Source organism: Petromyzon marinus, chromosome 82, assembly GCF_048934315.1.
Source record: "Petromyzon marinus isolate PM22_M1 ecotype Great Lakes invasive population chromosome 82, UKy_Petmar_22M1.pri1.0, whole genome shotgun sequence".
Lineage (NCBI taxonomy): Eukaryota > Metazoa > Chordata > Hyperoartia > Petromyzontiformes > Petromyzontidae > Petromyzon > Petromyzon marinus.
Genome location: NC_133747.1, coordinates 5921298 through 5943395, shown reverse-complemented (window position 1 = coordinate 5943395; position 22098 = coordinate 5921298). Strand labels below are relative to the sequence as shown.

At 43.4% G+C, this 22098-nt stretch overlaps 2 protein-coding genes and 1 long non-coding RNA gene across 3 annotated transcripts in view; all 3 read left to right on the top strand.

Annotated features, from left to right (window-relative positions):
- Positions 1–22098, top strand: part of LOC116936964 (uncharacterized) — a gene marked incomplete at its 5' end in the record, with an annotated part of 120128 nt that overhangs the window by 20034 nt on the left and 77996 nt on the right. The gene's annotated exons all lie outside the window — the stretch shown is intronic.
- LOC142907749 (chitin synthase-like) overlaps positions 1–22098 on the top strand; it is a 48681-nt gene that overhangs the window by 14460 nt on the left and 12123 nt on the right. The window contains exons 4-6 of the mRNA XM_076057477.1: positions 750–1042; positions 12569–12856; positions 20376–20433. Coding sequence (XP_075913592.1) covers positions 750–1042; positions 12569–12856; positions 20376–20433 — 639 coding nt within the window. The remainder of the gene's footprint in view (positions 1–749; positions 1043–12568; positions 12857–20375; positions 20434–22098) is intronic.
- Positions 4253–10252, top strand: LOC142907728 (uncharacterized). The gene is made up of 3 exons (XR_012931240.1): positions 4253–4413; positions 5679–5794; positions 10104–10252. It is a non-coding gene; the product is annotated as an uncharacterized LOC142907728 (long non-coding RNA).

Below are 22098 nucleotides of genomic sequence, written 5' to 3'. Positions count from 1 at the left end.
AGGGTTCAGTGTTAATGAGACTCCCACAGGGTTCAGTGTTAATCAGTGAGACTCCCACAGGGTTCAGTGTTAGTCAGTGAGACTCCCACAGGGTTCAGTGTTAGTCATTGAGACTCCCATAGGGTTCAGTGTTAATCAGTGAGACTCCCACAGGGTTCAGTGTTAATCAGTGAGACTCCCACAGGGTTCAGTGTTAATGAGACTCCCATAGGGTTCAGTGTTAATCAGTGAGACTCCCATTGGGTTCAGTGTTAATCAGTGAGACTCCCATAGGGTTCAGTGTTAATCAGTGAGACTCCCATAGGGTTCAGTGTTAATGAGACTCCCACAGGGTTCAGTGTTAATGAGACTCCCACAGGGTTCAGTGTTAATCAGTGAGACTCCCACAGGGTTCAGTGTTAATCAGTGAGACTCCCACAGGGTTCAGTGTTAATCAGTGAGACTCCCACAGGGTTCAGTGTTAATCAGTGAAACTCCCACAGGGTTCAGTGTTAATCAGTGAGACTCCCACAGGGTTCAGTGTTAATCAGTGAGACTCCCACAGGGTTCAGTGTTAATCAGTGAGACTCCCACAGGGTTCAGTGTTAATGAGACTCCCACAGGGTTCAGTGTTAATCAGTGAGACTCCCACAGGGTTCAGTGTTAATGAGACTCCCACAGGGTTCAGTGTTAATCAGTGAAACTCACCCCCCTCCCACCCCCCCTACCCCCCCTACCCCCTCCCCCACCCTCCTCACCCTCCTCACCAGGTGAGGACCGCTGGCTCTGCACCCTGATGCTCCAGCAAGGCTGGCGAGTGGAGTACTGCGCCGGGTCGGACGCCCGAACCAACGCGCCCGAGGACTTCCGGGAGTTCTTCAACCAGCGTCGCCGCTGGGGGCCCTCGACGCTGGCCAACACCCTGGACATCCTGGAGAGTGGCGGGCGGACAGCCAGGCGCAACGCCTCCATCTCTCGCCTCTACATCCTCTACCAGATTGTCTACATGGCGGCCTCCATAATGGGCCCCGCAACTGTCTGTCTGATGATCGCCGGTTCGTTCGCTCGTGGTGGTGGTGGGTGGTGGGTGGTGGGTGGTGGTGAGGGTGGTGAGGGTGATGGTGGTGGTGGTGGTGGGTGATGGTGGTGGTGGTGGTGATGGAGGATTGATTGATGATGTTGAGGATGGAGTTTTGATGATAGAGGGTTGATTGATTGATGTTGAGTATGATGATGCTGGATAGTTGGTGGTGGTGATGATGATGGGTTGGTAGTGGTGGTCTTGATGATGGTGGTGGTGGTGGAGGTGGTGATGGTGGTGGTGGAGGATTGATTGATGATGTTGAGGATGGAGGGTTGGTGGTGGTGATGATGGTGGTGGTGGTGGTGATAGAGGGATGATTGATTGATGATGTTGAGTATGATGATGATGATGCTGGAGTGTTGGTGGTGATGGTGGTGGTGGTGGACATCCTGGAGAGTGGCGGGCGGACAGCCAGGCGCAACGCCTCCATCTCTCGCCTCTACATCCTCTACCAGATTGTCTACATGGCGGCCTCCATAATGGGCCCCGCAACTGTCTGTCTGATGATCGCCGGTTCGTTCACTCGTGGTGATGATGGTAGTGGAGGTGGTGGTGGTGATGGAGGATTGATTGATGATGTTGAGGATGGAGGGTTGGTGGTGGTGATGATGATGATGGTGGTGGTGGTGATAGAGGGAGGATTGATTGATGATGTTGAGTATGGAGGTGTGATGATAGAGGGTTGAATGATTGATGATGATGTTGAGTATGATGATGATGCTGGAGTGTTGGTGGTGGTGATGATGATGATGGGTTGGTGGTGTTGATGATGATGGTGGTGATGGGATAATGGTGGTGGTGGTGGTGGTTGGTGGTGGTGGTGGACATCCTGGAGAGTGGCGGGCGGACAGCCAGGCGCAACGCCTCCATCTCTCGCCTCTACATCCTCTACCAGATTGTCTACATGGCGGCCTCCATAATGGGCCCCGCAACTGTCTGTCTGATGATCGCCGGTTCGTTCGCTCGTGGTGGTGGTGGTGGTGGTGGGTGGTGGTGGTGGTGGATTGATTGATTGATGATGTTGAGGATGGAGTTTTGATGATAGAGGGTTGATTGATTGATGATGATGTTGAGTATGATGATGATGATGATGGAGTGTTGGTGGTGGTAATGGTGATGATGATGGGTTGGTGGTGGTGGTCTTGATGATGGTGGTGGTGGTGGAGGTGGTGATGGTGGTGGTGGAGGATTGATTGATGATGTTGAGGATGGAGGGTTGGTGGTGGTGATGATGATGATGGTGGTGGTGGTGGTGATAGAGGGATGATTGATTGATGATGTTGAGGATGGAGGTGTGATGATAGAGGGTTGAATGATTGATGATGATGTTGAGTATGATGATGATGCTGGAGTGTTGGTGGTGATGATGGTGATGATGATGATGGGTTGGTGGTGTTGATGATGATGGTGGTGTTGGTGATGGTGGTTGTTGGTGGTGGTGGTGTTGATGGTGATGGTGGTGGACATCCTGGAGAGCGGCGGGCGGACAGCCAGCCGCAACGCCTCCATCTCTCGCCTCTACATCCTCTACCAGATTGTCTACATGGCGGCCTCCATAATGGGCCCCGCAACTGTCTGTCTGATGATCGCCGGTTCGTTCACTCGTGGTGGTGGTGGTGGGTGGTGGGTGGTGGTGGGTGGTGGGTGGTGGTGATGGAGGTGGTGGTGGTGGTGGTGGTAGTGGTGGTGTTGGTGGTGGTGGTGATGGAGGATTGATTGGTGATGATGTTGAGGATGGAGTTTTGATGATAGAGGGTTGATTGATTGATGTTGAGTATGATGATGATGCTGGAGTGTTGGTGGTGGTGATGATGGTGATGATGATGATGGGTTGGTGGTGTTGATAATGGTGGTGGTGATGGGATAATGGTGGTGGTGATGGGATAATGGTGTTGGTGGTGGTGGTGGTGATGGTGATGGTGGTGGTGTTGACGGTGGTGATGGTGGTGGACATCCTGGAGAGTGGCGGGCGGACAGCCAGGCGCAACGCCTCCATCTCTCGCCTCTACATCCTCTACCAGATTGTCTACATGGCGGCCTCCATAATGGGCCCCGCAACTGTCTGTCTGATGATCGCCGGTTCGTTCGCTCGTGGTGGTGGTGGTGGTGGTGGTGGGTGGTGGGTGGTGGTGGTGATGGTGGTGGTGGAGGATTGATTGATGATGTTGAGGATGGAGGGTTGGTGGTGGTGATGATGATGATGATGGTGGTGGTGGTGGTGAAGTTGGTGGTGGTGATGGTGGTGGTGGTGGTGGATTGATTGATTGATGATGTTGAGGATGGAGGTTTGATGATAGAGGGTTGATTGATTGATGTTGAGTATGATGATGATGCTGGAAAGTTGTTGGTGGTAATGGTGATGATGATGGGTTGGTAGTGGTGGTGGTGGTGGTGGAGGTGGTGATGGTGGTGGTGGTGGTGATAGAGGGATGATTGATTGATGATGTTGAGGATGGAGGTGTGATGATAGAGGGTTGATTGATTGATGATGATGTTGAGTATGATGATGATGCTGGAGTGTTGGTGGTGGTGATGGTGATGATGGGTTGGTGGTGTTGATGATGATGGTGGTGATGGGATAATGGTGGTGGTGGTGGTTGGTGGTGGTGGTGGTGGTGGTGGTGGTGGTGATGGGATAATGGTGTTGGTGGTGGTGGTAGTGGTGGTGGTGGTGGTGGTGTTGATGGTGGTGGTGGTGGTGGTGGACATCCTGGAGAGTGGCGGGCGGACAGCCAGGCGCAACGCCTCCATCTCTCGCCTCTACATCCTCTACCAGATTGTCTACATGGCGGCCTCCATAATGGGCCGCGCAACTGTCTGTCTGATGATCGCCAGTTCGTTCGCTCGTGGTGATGATGGTAGTGGAGGTGGTGGTGGTGGGTGGTGAGGGTGGTGGTGGTGGTGATGGAGGATTGATTGATGATGATGTTGAGGATGGAGGGTTGGTGGTGGTGATGATGATGATGGTGGTGGTGGTGGTGAAGTTGGTGGTGGTGATGGTGGTGGTGATGGAGGATTGATTGATGATGTTGAGGATGGAGGTGTGATGATAGAGGGTTGAATGATTGATGATGATGTTGAGTATGATGATGATGCTGGAGTGTTGGTGGTGGTGATGGTGATGATGATGATGGGTTGGTGGTGTTGATGATGATGGTGGTGATGGGATAATGGTGGTGGTGGTGGGTGATGGTGGTGGTTGGTGGTGGTGGTGGTGGTGGACATCCTGGAGAGTGGCGGGCGGACAGCCAGGCGCAACGCCTCCATCTCTCGCCTCTACATCCTCTACCAGATTGTCTACATGGCGGCCTCCATAATGGGCCCCGCAACTGTCTGTCTGATGATCGCCGGTTCGTTCGCTCGTGGTGGTGGTGGTGGTGAGGGTGGTGGTGGTGGGTGGTGGTGGTGGTCAGGGTGGTGGTGGTGGTGGTGATGATGATGATGGGTTGGTGGTGGTGGTGGTGGTGGTGGTGGTGGTGAGGGTGGTGGTGAGGGTGGTGGTGGTGATGGAGGATTGATTGATGATGTTGAGGATGGAGGTTTGATGATAGAGGGTTGATTGATTGATGATGTTGAGTATGATGATGATGCTGGAGTCTTGGTGGTGGTGATGTTGATGTGTTGGTGGTGGTGGTCTTGATGATGGTGGTGGTGGTGGTGGTGGAGGATTGATTGATGATGTTGAGGATGGAGTGTTGGTGGTGGTGATGATGATGATGATGGTGGTGGTGGTGATGATAGAGGGAGGATTGATTGATGATGTTGAGGATGGAGGTGTGATGATAGAGGGTTGATTGATTGATGATGATGTTGAGTATGATGATGATGCTGGAGTGTTGGTGGTGATGATGGTGATGATGATGATGGGTTGGTGGTGTTGATGATGATGGTGGTGATGGGATAATGGTGGTGGTGATGGGATAATGGTGGTGGTGGTGGTGAGGGTGGTGGTGGTGGTGGGGGTGATGGTGGTGGTGATGGTGGTGGTGGGGGTGGTGGTGGTGGTGGTGATGGTGGTGGTGGTAGTGGTGATGGTGGGGGTGGTGGTGGTGGTGATGATGATGATGATGGGTTGGTGGTGGTGGGTGGTGGTGGTGGTGGTGATGGGATAATGGTGGTGGTGGTGGTGGTGCTGAGGGTGGTGGGGGTGGTGGTGGTGATGGTGAGGGTGGTGGTGGTGGTGGGTGGTCGTGGGTGGTGGTGGTGGTGGGGGTGGTGATGGTGGTGGTGGTGGTCGTGGTGGTGGTGGTCGTGGTGGTGGTGGTGGTGGTGGTCATGGTGGTGGTGATGATGGTGGTGGTGGTGGTGATGGTGGTGGTCGTGGTGATGGTGGTGGTGGTGATGGTGGTGGTGGTGGTGATGGTAGTGGTCGTGGTGGTGGTGGTCGTGATGATGGTGGTGATGGTGGATGATTGATGATATAGGATTGAATTATTGATGATGATGATGATGAGGTGTTGGTGGTTAGAGTGGTATTGGTGGTGGTGACGTGTGGCTGGTGATACTGTAGATTTGTTGGACTTAAGTCTCCACCTCTTCCACGTCTTCCATCATCATAACCATTACCACAACCATCATCTCAATCTCCACCTTCTCCACCTCCTCCTCCCTCCAGGTGCATTTACCTTCGTCTTCAAGATGTCCGAGGTATGGGCATTAGTGCTCGCCATTCTTCCTCCAGCCATCTACATCATCATCTGCTTCAAGACCAAGTCTAGCACACAGATCACAGTAAGACTCATCATCTGCATCATCATCACAACCATCATCATCTACATCATCATCATCACAACCATCACCATCACAACCATCATCATCTACATCATCATCATCATCATCACAACCATCATCATCTACATCATCATCATCTACATCATCATCTGCTTCAAGACCAAGTCTAGCACACAGATCACAGTAAGACTCATCATCTGCATCATCATCACAACCATCATCATCACAACCATCATCATCACAACCATCATCATCTACATCATCACCACCATCATCATCACAACCATCACCATCACAACCATCATCATCTACATCATCATCTGCTTCAAGACCAAGTCTAGCACACAGATAACAGTAAGACTCATCATCTGCATCATCATCACAACCATCATCATCTACATCATCATCACAACCATCACCATCTACATCATCATCATCACAACTATCATCATCTACATCATCATCATCACAACTATCATCATCTACATCATCATCATCATCACAATCATCATCATCACAACCATCATCATCTACATCATCATCATCATCACAACCATCATCATCACAACCATCATCATCTACATCATCATCTGCTTCAAGACCAAGTCTAGCACACAGATCAAAGTAAGACTCATCATCTGCATCATCATCACAACCATCATCATCTACATCATCATCATCACAACCATCATCATCACAACCATCATCATCTACATCATCATCATCACAACCATCATCATCTACATCATCATCATCACAACCATCATCATCACAACCATCATCATCATCACAACCATCATCATCTACATCATCATCTGCTTCAAGACCAAGTCTAGCACACAGATCACAGTAAGACTCATCATCATCATCACAACCATCATCATCATCATCACAACCATCATCATCACAACCATCATCATCTACATCATCATCGTCATCATCACAACCATCATCATCACAACCATCATCATCACAACCATCATCATCTACATCATCATCATCATCACAACCATCATCATCATCACAACCATCATCATCTACATCATCATCACAACCATCACCATCACAACCATCATCATCTACATCATCATCTACATCATCATCATCATCACAACCATCATTATCATCACAACCATCATCATCTACATCATCATCATCATCATCACAACCATCATCATCATCTACATCATCATCATCATCATCACAACCATCATCATCTACATCATCATCATCATCACAACCATCATCATCTACATCATCATCATCACAACCATCATCTACATCATCATCTGCTTCAAGACCAAGTCTAGCACACAGATCACAGTAAGACTCATCATCTGCATCATCATCACCACCATCATCATCTGCATCATCATTACCACCATCGTCATCTACATCATCATCATCACAACCATCATCATCTACATCATCATCATCACAACCATCATCATCACAACCATCATCATCTACATCATCATCATCACAACCATCATCATCACAACCATCATCATCATCATCACAACCATCGTAATCTACATCATCATCATCACAACCATCATCATCACAATCATCATCATCTACATCATCATCATCATCACAACCATCATCATCACAACCATCATCATCACAACCATCATCATCTACATCATCATCTGCTTCAAGACCAAGTCTAGCACACAGATCACAGTAAGACTCATCATCTGCATCATCATCACATCTATCGTCATCTACATCATCATCATCACAACCATCATCATCTGCATCATCATCACCACCATCATCATCACAACCATCATCATCATCATCACAAACATCATCATCTACATCATCATCATCATCACAACCATCATCATCTGCATCATCATCACCACCATCATCATCACAACCATCATCATCACAAACATCATCATCTACATCATCATCATCATCATCATCACAAACATCATCATCTACATCATCATCACAACCATCATCATCACAACCATCATCATCTACATCATCATCATCACAACCATCATCATCACAACCATCATTGTCTACATCATCATCATCACAACCATCATCATCTACATCATCATCTGCTTCAAGACCAAGTCTAGCACACAGATCACAGTAAGACTCATCATCTGCATCATCATCACATCTATCGTCATCTACATCATCATCATCACAACCATCATCATCTGCATCATCATCACCACCATCATCATCACAACCATCATCATCATCACAAACATCATCATCTACATCATCATCATCATCATCATCACAACCATCATCATCTGCATCATCATCACCACCATCATCATCACAACCATCATCATCATCACAAACATCATCATCTACATCATCATCACAAACATCATCATCTACATCATCATCACAACCATCATCATCACAACCATCATCATCTACATCATCATCATCACAACCATCATCATCACAACCATCATTGTCTACATCATCATCATCACAACCATCATCATCTACATCATCATCATCACAACCATCATCTACATCATCATCTGCTTCAAGACCAAGTCTAGCACACAGATCACAGTAAGACTCATCATCTGCATCATCATCACCACCATCATCATCTGCATCATCATTACCACCATCGTCATCTACATCATCATCATCACAACCATCATCATCTACATCATCATCATCACAACCATCATCATCACAACCATCATCATCTACATCATCATCATCACAACCATCATCATCACAACCATCATCATCATCATCACAACCATCGTAATCTACATCATCATCATCACAACCATCATCATCACAATCATCATCATCTACATCATCATCATCATCACAACCATCATCATCACAACCATCATCATCACAACCATCATCATCTACATCATCATCTGCTTCAAGACCAAGTCTAGCACACAGATCACAGTAAGACTCATCATCTGCATCATCATCACATCTATCGTCATCTACATCATCATCATCACAACCATCATCATCTGCATCATCATCACCACCATCATCATCACAACCATCATCATCATCATCACAAACATCATCATCTACATCATCATCATCATCACAACCATCATCATCTGCATCATCATCACCACCATCATCATCACAACCATCATCATCACAAACATCATCATCTACATCATCATCATCATCATCACAAACATCATCATCTACATCATCATCACAACCATCATCATCACAACCATCATCATCTACATCATCATCATCACAACCATCATCATCACAACCATCATTGTCTACATCATCATCATCACAACCATCATCATCTACATCATCATCTGCTTCAAGACCAAGTCTAGCACACAGATCACAGTAAGACTCATCATCTGCATCATCATCACATCTATCGTCATCTACATCATCATCATCACAACCATCATCATCTGCATCATCATCACCACCATCATCATCACAACCATCATCATCATCACAAACATCATCATCTACATCATCATCATCATCATCACAACCATCATCATCTGCATCATCATCACCACCATCATCATCACAACCATCATCATCATCACAAACATCATCATCTACATCATCATCACAAACATCATCATCTACATCATCATCACAACCATCATCATCACAACCATCATCATCTACATCATCATCATCACAACCATCATCATCACAACCATCATTGTCTACATCATCATCATCACAACCATCATCATCTACATCATCATCTACATCATCATCATCTACATCATCATCATCACAACCATCACCATCACAACCATCATCATCTACATCATCATCTGCTTCAAGACCAAGTCTAGCACACAGATCATAGTAAGACTCATCATCTGCATCATCATCTCCACCATCATCATCTGCATCATCATCACCACCTTCATCATCTACATCATCATCATCACAACCATCATCATCTACACCATCATCATCACAACCATCATCATCACAACCATCATCACAACATCACAACCATCATCATCTACATCATCTACATCATCACAACCATCATCATCACAACCATCATCATCACAACCATCATCATCACAACCACCATCATCACAACAACCATCATCATCATCACCTGCTACACCACCCCCACCCTGTCACACAGGTAGCGATGGTGATGAGTGTCTTCTACGTCTTCCTGATGACGGGCACGATACTGTCCATCGTGGGCGAGATAACCTCGACATTGTCATCATCACAACCATCATCATCACTACCATCATCATCACAACCATCATCATCATCATCACCTGTTACACCCACCCTGTCACACACACACACACAGGTCGCGATGGTGATGAGCGTCTTCTACGTATTCCTCATGACGGGCACGATACTGTCCATCGTGGGCGAGATGATGTTGTCATCATCATCACAACCATCATCATCACAACCACCATCATCATCACCTGTTACACCCACCCTGTCACACACACAGGTAGCGATGGTGATGAGCGTCTTCTACGTATTCCTGATGACTGGCACTATACTGTCCATCGTGGGCGAGATGATGTTGTCATCATCACAACCATCATCATCACAACATCACAACCATCACCATCATCATCACCTGTTACACCCACCCTGTCACACACACACACATAGGTCGCGATGGTGATGAGCGTCTTCTACGTATTCCTCATGACTGGCACGATACTGTTCATCGTGGGCGAGATGATGTTGTCATCATCATCACAACCATCATCATCATCATCACAACCATCATCATCATCACCTGTTACACCCACCCTGTCACACACACACACACAGGTAGCGATGGTGATGAGCGTCTTCTACGTATTCCTCTTGACTGGCACTATACTGTCCATCGTGGGCGAGATGATGTTGTCATCATCATCACAACCATCATCATCACAACATCACAACCATCATCATCATCACCTGTTACACTCCCCCTGTCACACACACACAGGTAGCGATGGTGATGAGCGTCTTCTACGTATTCCTGATGACGGGCACGCTAATCTCCATCGTGGGCGAGATGATGTTGTCATCATCACAACCATCATCATCATCACCTGCTACACCACCACCTCCACCCTGTCACACACACAGATAGCGATGGTGATGAGCGTCTTCTACGTATTCCTCATGACTGGCACGCTAATCTCCATCGTGGGCGAGATTATCATCATCACAACCATCATCATCACAACCATCATCATCATCATCATCACAACATCACAACCATCATCATCATCATCACCTGTTACACTCACCCTGTCACACACACACACACACATAGGTCGCGATGGTGATGAGCGTCTTCTACGTATTCACTCATGACTGGCACGATAATCTCCATCGTGGGCGAGATGATGTTGTCATCATCATCACAACCATCATCATCACAACCACCATCATCATCACCTGTTACACCCACCCTGTCACACACACACACAAACACAGGTCGCGATGGTGATGAGCGTCTTCTACGTATTCCTCATGACGGGCACGATACTGTCCATCGTGGGCGAGATGATGTTATCATCATCATCACAACCATCATCATCATCACAACATCACAACCATCACCATCATCATCACCTGTTACACCCACCCTGTCACACACACACAGGTCGCGATGGTGATGAGCGTCTTCTACGTATTCCTCATGACGGGCACGATAATCTCCATCGTGGGCGAGATGATGTTATCATCATCATCACAACCATCATCATCATCACAACATCACAACCATCATCATCATCATCATCTGCTACACCCACCCTGTCACACACACACAGGTCGCGATGGTGATGAGCGTCTTCTACGTATTCCTGATGACGGGCACGCTACTGTCCATCGTGGGCGAGATGATGTTGTCATCATCATCACAACCATCATCATCACAACCACCATCATCATCACCTGTTACACCCACCCTGTCACACACACACACAAACACAGGTCGCGATGGTGATGAGCGTCTTCTACTTATTCCTGATGACTGGCACGCTACTGTCCATCGTGGTGCGAGATGATGTTGTCATCATCACAACCATCATCATCATCACCTGCTACACCACCACCTCCACCCTGTCACACACACAGGTCGCGATGGTGATGAGCGTCTTCTACGTATTCCTCATGACTGGCACGCTAATCTCCATCGTGGGCGAGATTATCATCATCACAACCATCATCATCACAACCATCATCATCATCATCATCACAACATCACAACCATCATCATCATCATCACCTGTTACACACTCCCCCTGTCACACACACACACACACATAGGTCGCGATGGTGATGAGCGTCTTCTACGTATTCCTCATGACTGGCACGATACTGTCCATCGTGGGCGAGATGATGTTGTCATCATCACAACCATCATCATCATCACCTGCTACACCACCACCTCCACCCTGTCACACACACAGGTCGCGATGGTGATGAGCGTCTTCTACGTATTCCTCATGACGGGCACGATACTGTCCATCGTGGGCGAGATGACCTCGCCTTTGTCATCATCACAACCATCATCATCACAACCACCATCATCATGATCATCACCTGCTACACCACCACCTCCACCCTGTCACACACACAGGTCGCGATGGTGATGAGCGTCTTCTACGTATTCCTCATGACGGGCACGATACTGTCCATCGTGGGCGAGATGACCTCGCCTTTGTCATCATCACAACCATCATCATCACAACCACCATCATCATGATCATCACCTGCTACACCACCACCTCCACCCTGTCACACACACAGGTAGCGATGGTGATGAGCGTCTTCTACGTATTCCTCATGACGGGCACGATACTGTCCATCGTGGGCGAGATGACGTTGTACGGGGTCGTGACTCCGACGGGGATCTTCATCGTCACCATCACCCTGGTGCACGTGCTAGCTGCGCTGATTCACCCGCGGGAGATCCTGTGCCTGGTCCACGGATTCATGTACACGATCTGCATCCCCACGGGCTACCTCCTGCTGATGATCTACACGCTGGTGAACATGTATGACATCTCGTGGGGTACACGAGAAGCGGCGCCCGCGGTGAAGGAGGAGGAGGAGGAGGAGAAGGAGGAGGAGATGGTGAGAGAGAAGGAGGAGGTGAGAGGATGGTTACGTTATGCACCACGTTATACACTACTACACTATACACTACATTATACACTACTACACTACATTATGCACTACGTTATACACTACTACACTACATTATACACTACTACACTACATTATACACTACGTTATACACTACGTTATACACTACTACACTACATTATACACTACACTATAAACTACATTATACACTACTACACTACATTATACACTACTACACTACATTATACACTACATTATACACTACATTATACACTACTACACTACATTATACACTACACTATAAACTACATTATACACTACTACACTACATTATACACTACTACACTACATTATACACTACATTATACACTACATTATACACTACTACACTACATTATACACTACACTATACACTACAATATACACTACTTTATACACTACTAGACTACATTATACACTACATTATACACTACTTTATACACTACACTATACACTACATTATACACTACTAGACTACATTATACACTACGTTATACACTACTACACTACATTATACACTACTACACTACATTATACACTACTACACTACATTATACACTACATTATACACTACATTATACACTACATTATACACTAAATTATACACTACATTATACACTACTTTATACACTATACACTACTACACTACATTATACACTACATTATACACTACTTTATACACAACATTATACACTACGTTATACACTACGTTATACACTACTACACTACATTATACACTACTACACTACACTATACACTACATTATACACTACATTATACACTACATTATACACTACTACTACACTACTTTATACACTACATTATATACTACACTATACACTACTTTATACACTACTAGACTACATTATACACTACATTATACACTACACTATACACTACATTATACACTACATTATACACTACATTATACACTACATTATACACTACTACTACACTACATTATACACTACTACTACACTACATTATACACTAAATTATACACTACATTATACGCTACTTTATACACTATACACTACTACACTACATTATACACTACTTTATACACTACATTATACACTACATTATACACTACTTTATACACTACTACACTACATTATACACTACTACTTCACTACATTATACACTACATTATACACTACATTATACACTACTTTAAACACTATACACTACTACACTACATTATACACTACTTTATACACTACATTATACACTACATTATACACTACATTATACACTACTACACTACATTATACACTACTACTACACTACATTATACACTACATTATACACTGCATTATACACTACTACTACACTACATTATACACTACGTTATACACTACATTATACACTACTACTACACTACATTATACACTACATTATACACTACTACTACACTACATTATACACTACTACTACACTACATTATACACTACTACTACACTACATTATACACTACACTATACACTACATTATATACTACATTATACACTACTTTATACACTACAGTATACACTACTACTACACTGCATTATACACTACATTATACACGACACTATACACTGCACTATACACTACTACTACACTACATTATACACTACATTATACACTACATTATACACTACATTATATACTACTACACTACATTATACACTACATTATACACTACATTATGCACTACTACTACACTACATTAAACACTACATTATACACTACTACACTACATTATACACTACATTATACACTACTACACTACACTACTACACTACATTATACACTACTACACTACATTATACACTACACTATACACTACATTATACACTACTACACTATACACTACTACACTACACTATACACTACTACACTAATACACTACACTATACACTACTACACTGTACACTACTACACTATACACTACTACACTACACTATACACTACTACACTATACACTACTACACTATACACTAGTACACTATACACTACTACACTACACTATACACTACTACACTACACTATATACTACTACACTATACACTACTACACTATACACTACTACACTACTACAAAATACACTACTACACTATACACTACTACACTACACTATACACTACTACACTATACAATACTACACTATACACTACTACACTATACACTACTACACTATACACTACACACTATACACTACTACACTATACACTACTACACTACACTACTACACTATACACTACTACACTATACACTACTACACTATACACTACTACACTATACACTACTACACTATACACTACACTATACACTACCACACTACTACACTACACTATACACTACACTATACACTACTACACTACTACACTACACTATACACTACTACACTGCACTATACACTACTACACTATACACTACTACACTACACTATACACTACATTATACACTACTACACACTACTACACTACACTATACACTACTACACTATACACTACTACACTACACTATATACTACTACACTATACACTACACTATACACTATACACTACTACACACTACTACACTACACTATACACTACTACACTATACACTACTACACTATACACTACTACACTACTACACTACGACACTATACACTACTAAACCACACTACTACACTACTACACTACACTATACACTACACTATACACTACTACACTACTACACTACACTATACACTACACTATACACTATACACTACTACACTACACTATACACTACTACACTATACACTACTACACTACTACACTATACACTACTACACTACACTATACACTACTACACTATACACTACACTATACACTACTACACTACTACACTACACTATACACTACACACTATACACTACACTATACACTACTACACTACTACACTACACTATACACTACTATACTATACACTACTACACTATACACTACTAAACTATACACTACTACACTATACACTACTACACTACTACACTATACACTACTACACTATACACTACTACACTCTACACTACACTATACACTACTACACTACTACACTACACTATACACTATTACACTACTACACTACACTATACACTACACTATACACTACTACACTATACACTACTACACTATACACTACTACACTATACACTACTACACTATACACTACTACACTACATTACTACACTACACTATACACTACTACACTATACACTACTACACTATACACTACTACACTATACACTACTACACTATACACTACTACACTATACACTACTACAATATACACTACTACACTACACTACTACACTACACTATACACTACTACACTATACACTACTACACTATACACTACTACACTATACACTACTACACTATACACTACACTATACACTACTACACTACACTATACACTACTACACTATACACTACTACACTATACACTACACTATACACTACTACACTATACACTACACTATACACTACTACACTACTACACTACTACACTACACTATACACTACTACACTGTACACTATACACTACTACACTATACACTACTACACTATACACTACTACACTACTACACTATACACTACTACACTATACACTACTACACTATACACTACACTATACACTATACACTACACTATACACTACACTATACACTACTACACTGTACACTACTACATTATACACTACCCTATACACTACTACACTATACACTACTACACTACACTATACACTATACACTACACTATACACTACACTATACACTACTACACTATACACTACTACATTATACACTACCCTATACACTACTACACTATACACTACTACACTACACTATACACTACTACTACACTACTACACTACACTATACACTACACCTCTTCGCCCCCACAGACTGCCAGCGGCTGTCGCTGTTGCTGGCGGCTACCCCTCGAGTGGATTTGCTGTTGGCGCTGGAGGATTTCGCTGAGCCCCAGGGGCTACGAAGCCATCGACACTCACAGCGACGATGTTCCAACTCATCCTCCAACTCCTCATCCTCCAACTCATCCTCCAACTCATCCTCCTCCTCCAACTCATCCTCCTCCTCCAACTCATCCTCCAACTCATCCTCCTCCTCCAACTCATCCTCCTCCTCCAACTCATCCTCCTCCAACTCATCCTCCTCCTCCAACTCATCCTCCAACTCATCCTCCTCCTCCAACTCATCCTCCTCCAACTCCTCATCCTCCTCCTCCAACTCATCCTCCTCCAACTCATCCTCCTCCTCCAACTCCTCCTCCAACTCATCCTCCTCCTCCAACTCATCCTCCTCCAACTCATCCTCCTCCTCCAACTCATCCTCCAACTCATCCTCCTCCTCCAACTCATCCTCCTCCTCCAACTCATCCTCCTCCTCCAACTCATCCTCCTCCTCCAACTCATCCTCCAACTCATCCTCCTCCTCCAACTCCAACTCATCCTCCTCCTCCAACTCATCCTCCAACTCATCCTCCTCCTCCAACTCATCATCCTCGCCGCCATCGGCGGCAGCAGCGGCAGACGAAGAAGAAGGAGGAGAGGTGATGGCCCTGGTCATCATCGTCGCTGTCAGTGTAGTAGTGTAGTAGTGTATAGTGTAGTGTAGTAGTGTATAGTGTAGTAGTGTATAGTGTAGTAGTGTATAGTGTAGTAGTGTATAGTGTAGTAGTGTAGTAGTGTATAGTGTAGTAGTGTAGTAGTGTATAGTGTAGTGTAGTAGTGTATAGTGTAGTAGTGTATAGTGTAGTAGTGTAGTAGTGTAGTGTAGTAGTGTATAGTGTAGTGTAGTGGTGTGTAGTGGTGTAGTAGTGTATAGTGTAGTAGTGTATAGTGTAGTAGTGTAGTAGTGTATAGTGTAGTAGTGTATAGTGTAGTAGTGTAGTGTAGTAGTGTATAGTGTAGTGTAGTAGTGTGTAGTGTAGTGTAGTAGTGTATAGTGTAGTAGTGTATAGTGTAGTATTGTATAGTGTAGTAGTGTATAGTGTAGTAGTGTATAGTGTAGTAGTGTATAGTGTAGTAGTGTATAGTGTAGTAGTGTATAGTGTAGTGTAGTAGTGTAGTAGTGTGTAGTGTAGTAGTGTAGTAGTGTATAGTGTAGTATAGTAGTGTATAGTGTAGTAGTGTATAGTGTAGTAGTGTATAGTGTAGTGGTGTATAGTGTAGTAGTGTATAGTGTAGTAGTGTAGTAGTGTATAGTGTAGTGTAGTGTACTAGTGTATAGTGTAGTGGTGTGTAGTGTAGTGTAGTAGTGTATAGTGTAGTGTAGTAGTGTGTAGTGTAGTAGTGTATAGTGTAGTGTAGTAGTGTGTAGTGTAGTAGTGTATAGTGTAGTAGTATATAGTGTAGTAGTGTATAGTGTAGTGTATAGTGTAGTAGTGTATAGTGTAGTAGTGTATAGTGTAGTAGTGTATAGTGTAGTAGTGTATAGTGTAGTAGTGTATAGTGTAGTGTATTAGTGTATAGTGTAGTGTAGTAGTGTATAGTGTAGTAGTGTATAGTGTAGTAGTGTATAGTGTAGTAGTGTATAGTGTCGTAGTGTATAGTGTAGTAGTGTATAGTGTAGTGTAGTAGTGTATAGTGTAGTGTAGTAGTGTATAGTGTAGTGTAGTAGTGTATAGTGTAGTAGTGTATAGTGTAGTAGTGTATAGTGTAGTCGTGTATAGTGTAGTAGTGTCTAGTGTAGTAGTGTATAGTGTAGTAGTGTATAGTGTAGTAGTGTATAGTGTAGTGTAGTAGTGTATAGTGTATTGTAGTAGTGTATAGTGTATTGTAGTAGTGTATAGTGTAGTAGTGTATAGTGTAGTGTAGTAGTGTGTAGTGTATAATGTAGTAGTGTATAGTGTAGTAGTGTATAGTGTAGTGTAGTAGTGTATAGTGTAGTAGTGTATAGTGTATTGTAGTAGTGTATAGTGTTTAGTGTATAGTGTAGTAGTGTATAGTGTAGTAGTGTATAGTGTAGTAGTGTGCAGTGTAGTGTAGTAGTGTATAGTGTAGTGTATAGTGTAGTAGTGTAGTGTATAGTGTAGTAGTGTATAGTGTAGTAGTGTATAGTGTAGTAGTGTATAGTGTAGTAGTGTATAGTGTAGTGTCTAGTGTAGTAGTGTAGTAGTGTAGTAGTGTATAGTGTAGTAGTGTATAGTGTAGGGTATAGTGTAGTAGTGTATAGTAGTAGTGTATAGTGTAGTAGTATATAATGTAGTAGTGTATAGTGTAGTAGTGTAGTGTATAGTGTACTGTAGTAGTGTATAGTGTAGTAGTGTATAGTGTAGTAGTGTATAGTGTAGTGTAGTAGTGTATAGTGTAGTAGTGTATAGTGTAGTGTAGTAGTGTATAGTGTAGTAGTGTAGTAGTGTATAGTGTAGTGTATTAGTGTATAGTGTAGTTGTATATAGTGTAGTAGTGTATAGTGTAGTAGTGTATAGTGTAGTAGTCTATAGTGTAGTAGTGTAGTAGTGTATAGTGTAGTTTAGTAGTATAGTAGTGTATAGTGTAGTATTGTAGAGTGTAGTAGTGTGTAGTGTAGTAGTGTATAGTGTAGTAGTGTATAGTGTAGTGTACTAGTGTATAGTGTAGTGTAGTAGTGTATAGTGTAGTAGTGTATAGTGTATAATGTATAGTGTAGTAGTGTATAGTGTAGTGTAGTAGTGTATAATGTAGTGTATAGTGTAGTGTATAATGTAGTGTATAGTGTAGTGTATAATGTGGTGTATAATGTAGTGTATAGTGTAGTGTATAATGTAGTGTATAGTGTATTGTATAGTGTAGTGTATAATGTAGTGTATAGTGTAGTGTTTAATGTAGTGTATAATGTATTGTATAGTGTAGTGTATAATGTAGTGTATAGTGTAGTGTATATTGTAGTGTATAGTGTAGTAGTGTATAGTGTAGTAGTGTATAGTGTAGTAGTGTATAGTGTAGTAGTGTGTAGTGTAGTAGTGTATAGTGTAGTAGTGTATAGTGTAGTAGTGTGTAGTGTAGTAGTGTATAGTGTAGTAGTGTATAGTGTAGTAGTATATAGTGTAGTAGTGTATAGTGTAGTGTATAGTGTAGTAGTGTATAGTGTAGTAGTGTATAGTGTAGTAGTGTATAGTGTAGTAGTGTATAGTGTAGTGTATAGTGTAGTAGTGTATAGTGTAGTAGTGTATAGTGTAGTAGTGTATAGTGTAGTGTATAGTGTAGTAGTGTATAGTGTAGTAATGTATAGTGTAGTAGTGTATAGTGTAGTAGTGTATAGTGTAGTAGTGTATAGTGTAGTAGTGTATAGTGTAGTGTAGTAGTGTATAGTGTAGTAGTGTATAGTGTAGTAGTGTATAGTGTAGTGTATAGTGTAGTGTATAGTGTAGTGTATAGTGTAGTGTATAGTGTAATGTAGTGATGTATAATAATTGAGTGGTTTCTGCTCTGTAGATCTCCGACTTGGCTGAGGCAGGAGAAGCAAATTGGTGAGGACGTTCAAATATCATCAGCATCATCATCATCATCATCAGCAGCATGATCAGCATCGTCAGCAGCATCATCAGCATCGTCACTACCATCATCAGCATCATCATCATCAGCAGCACCAGCATCATCATCATCAGCAGCAACATTATTATTAGCATCATCATCAGCAGCATCATCATCAGCAGCATCATCATCACCATCAGCAGCATCATCATCAGAGGCATCATCATCAGCATCATCATCAGCATCATCATCAGCATCATCATCAGCAGCAGCAGCATCATCATCACCATCATCATCATATTCATCATCACCATCATCATCACCATCTCATCATCACATGCATCATCATCACCATCATCATCATCACCATCTTATTCATCAACATCATCATCACCACCATCTTCACCACCATCATCCCCATCGCCACCATCACCATCAACATCCTCATCACCATCACCATCACCACCATCACCATCATGACCACCATCATCACCATCACCACCATCACCATCATCACCATCACCACCATCATCATCATCACCACCATCATCACCACCATCATCATCACCACCATCAACATCACCACCATCATCACCATCACCACCATCAACATCATCACCACCATCATCACCATCATCATCACCACCATCATCACCACCATCAACATCACCACCATCGTCACCATCACCACCATCACCATCAACATCATCACCATCACCACCATCATCATCAACATCATCATCACCATCATCATCACCATCACCACCACCATCACCATCATGACCACCATCATCATCATCACCACCATCATCACCACCATCATCATCATCACCACCATCATCACAACCATCATCACCATCGCCACCATCAACATCATCATCACCATCACCACCATCATCATCATCAACATCATCATCACCATCATCATCACCATCACCACCACCATCACCATCATGACCACCATCATCACCATCACCACCATCACCATCATCACCTTCACCACCATCATCATCATCATCACCACCATCATCACCGCCATCATCATCATCATCACCACCATCAACATCACCACCATCATCACCACCATCAACATCATCACCACCATCATCATCACCATCATCATCATCATCATCACCACCATCATCATCATCACCACCATCATCATCACCATCACCACCACCATCACCATAATGACCACCATCATCACCATCACCATCACCACCATCACCATCATCACCATCACCACCATCATACCATCATCACCACCATCATCACCACCATCATCACCACCATCAACATCACCACCATCATCACCATCACCACCATCACCATCAACATCATCACCACCATCATCACCATCACAACCATCAACATCGTCATCACCATCACCACCATCACCACCATCAACATCTTCACCACCATCACCATCATCACCACCATCACCACCATCATCACCATCATCACCATCATCACCACCATCAACATCACCACCATCACCACCATCACCACCATCATCATCACCCCCATCATCATCATCCCCATCATCAGCATCACCACCATCACCATCATCACCACCACCACCATCACCACCATCACCACCATCACCACCACCATCATCACCGACACCACCACCATCACCACCACCACCATCACCACCATCA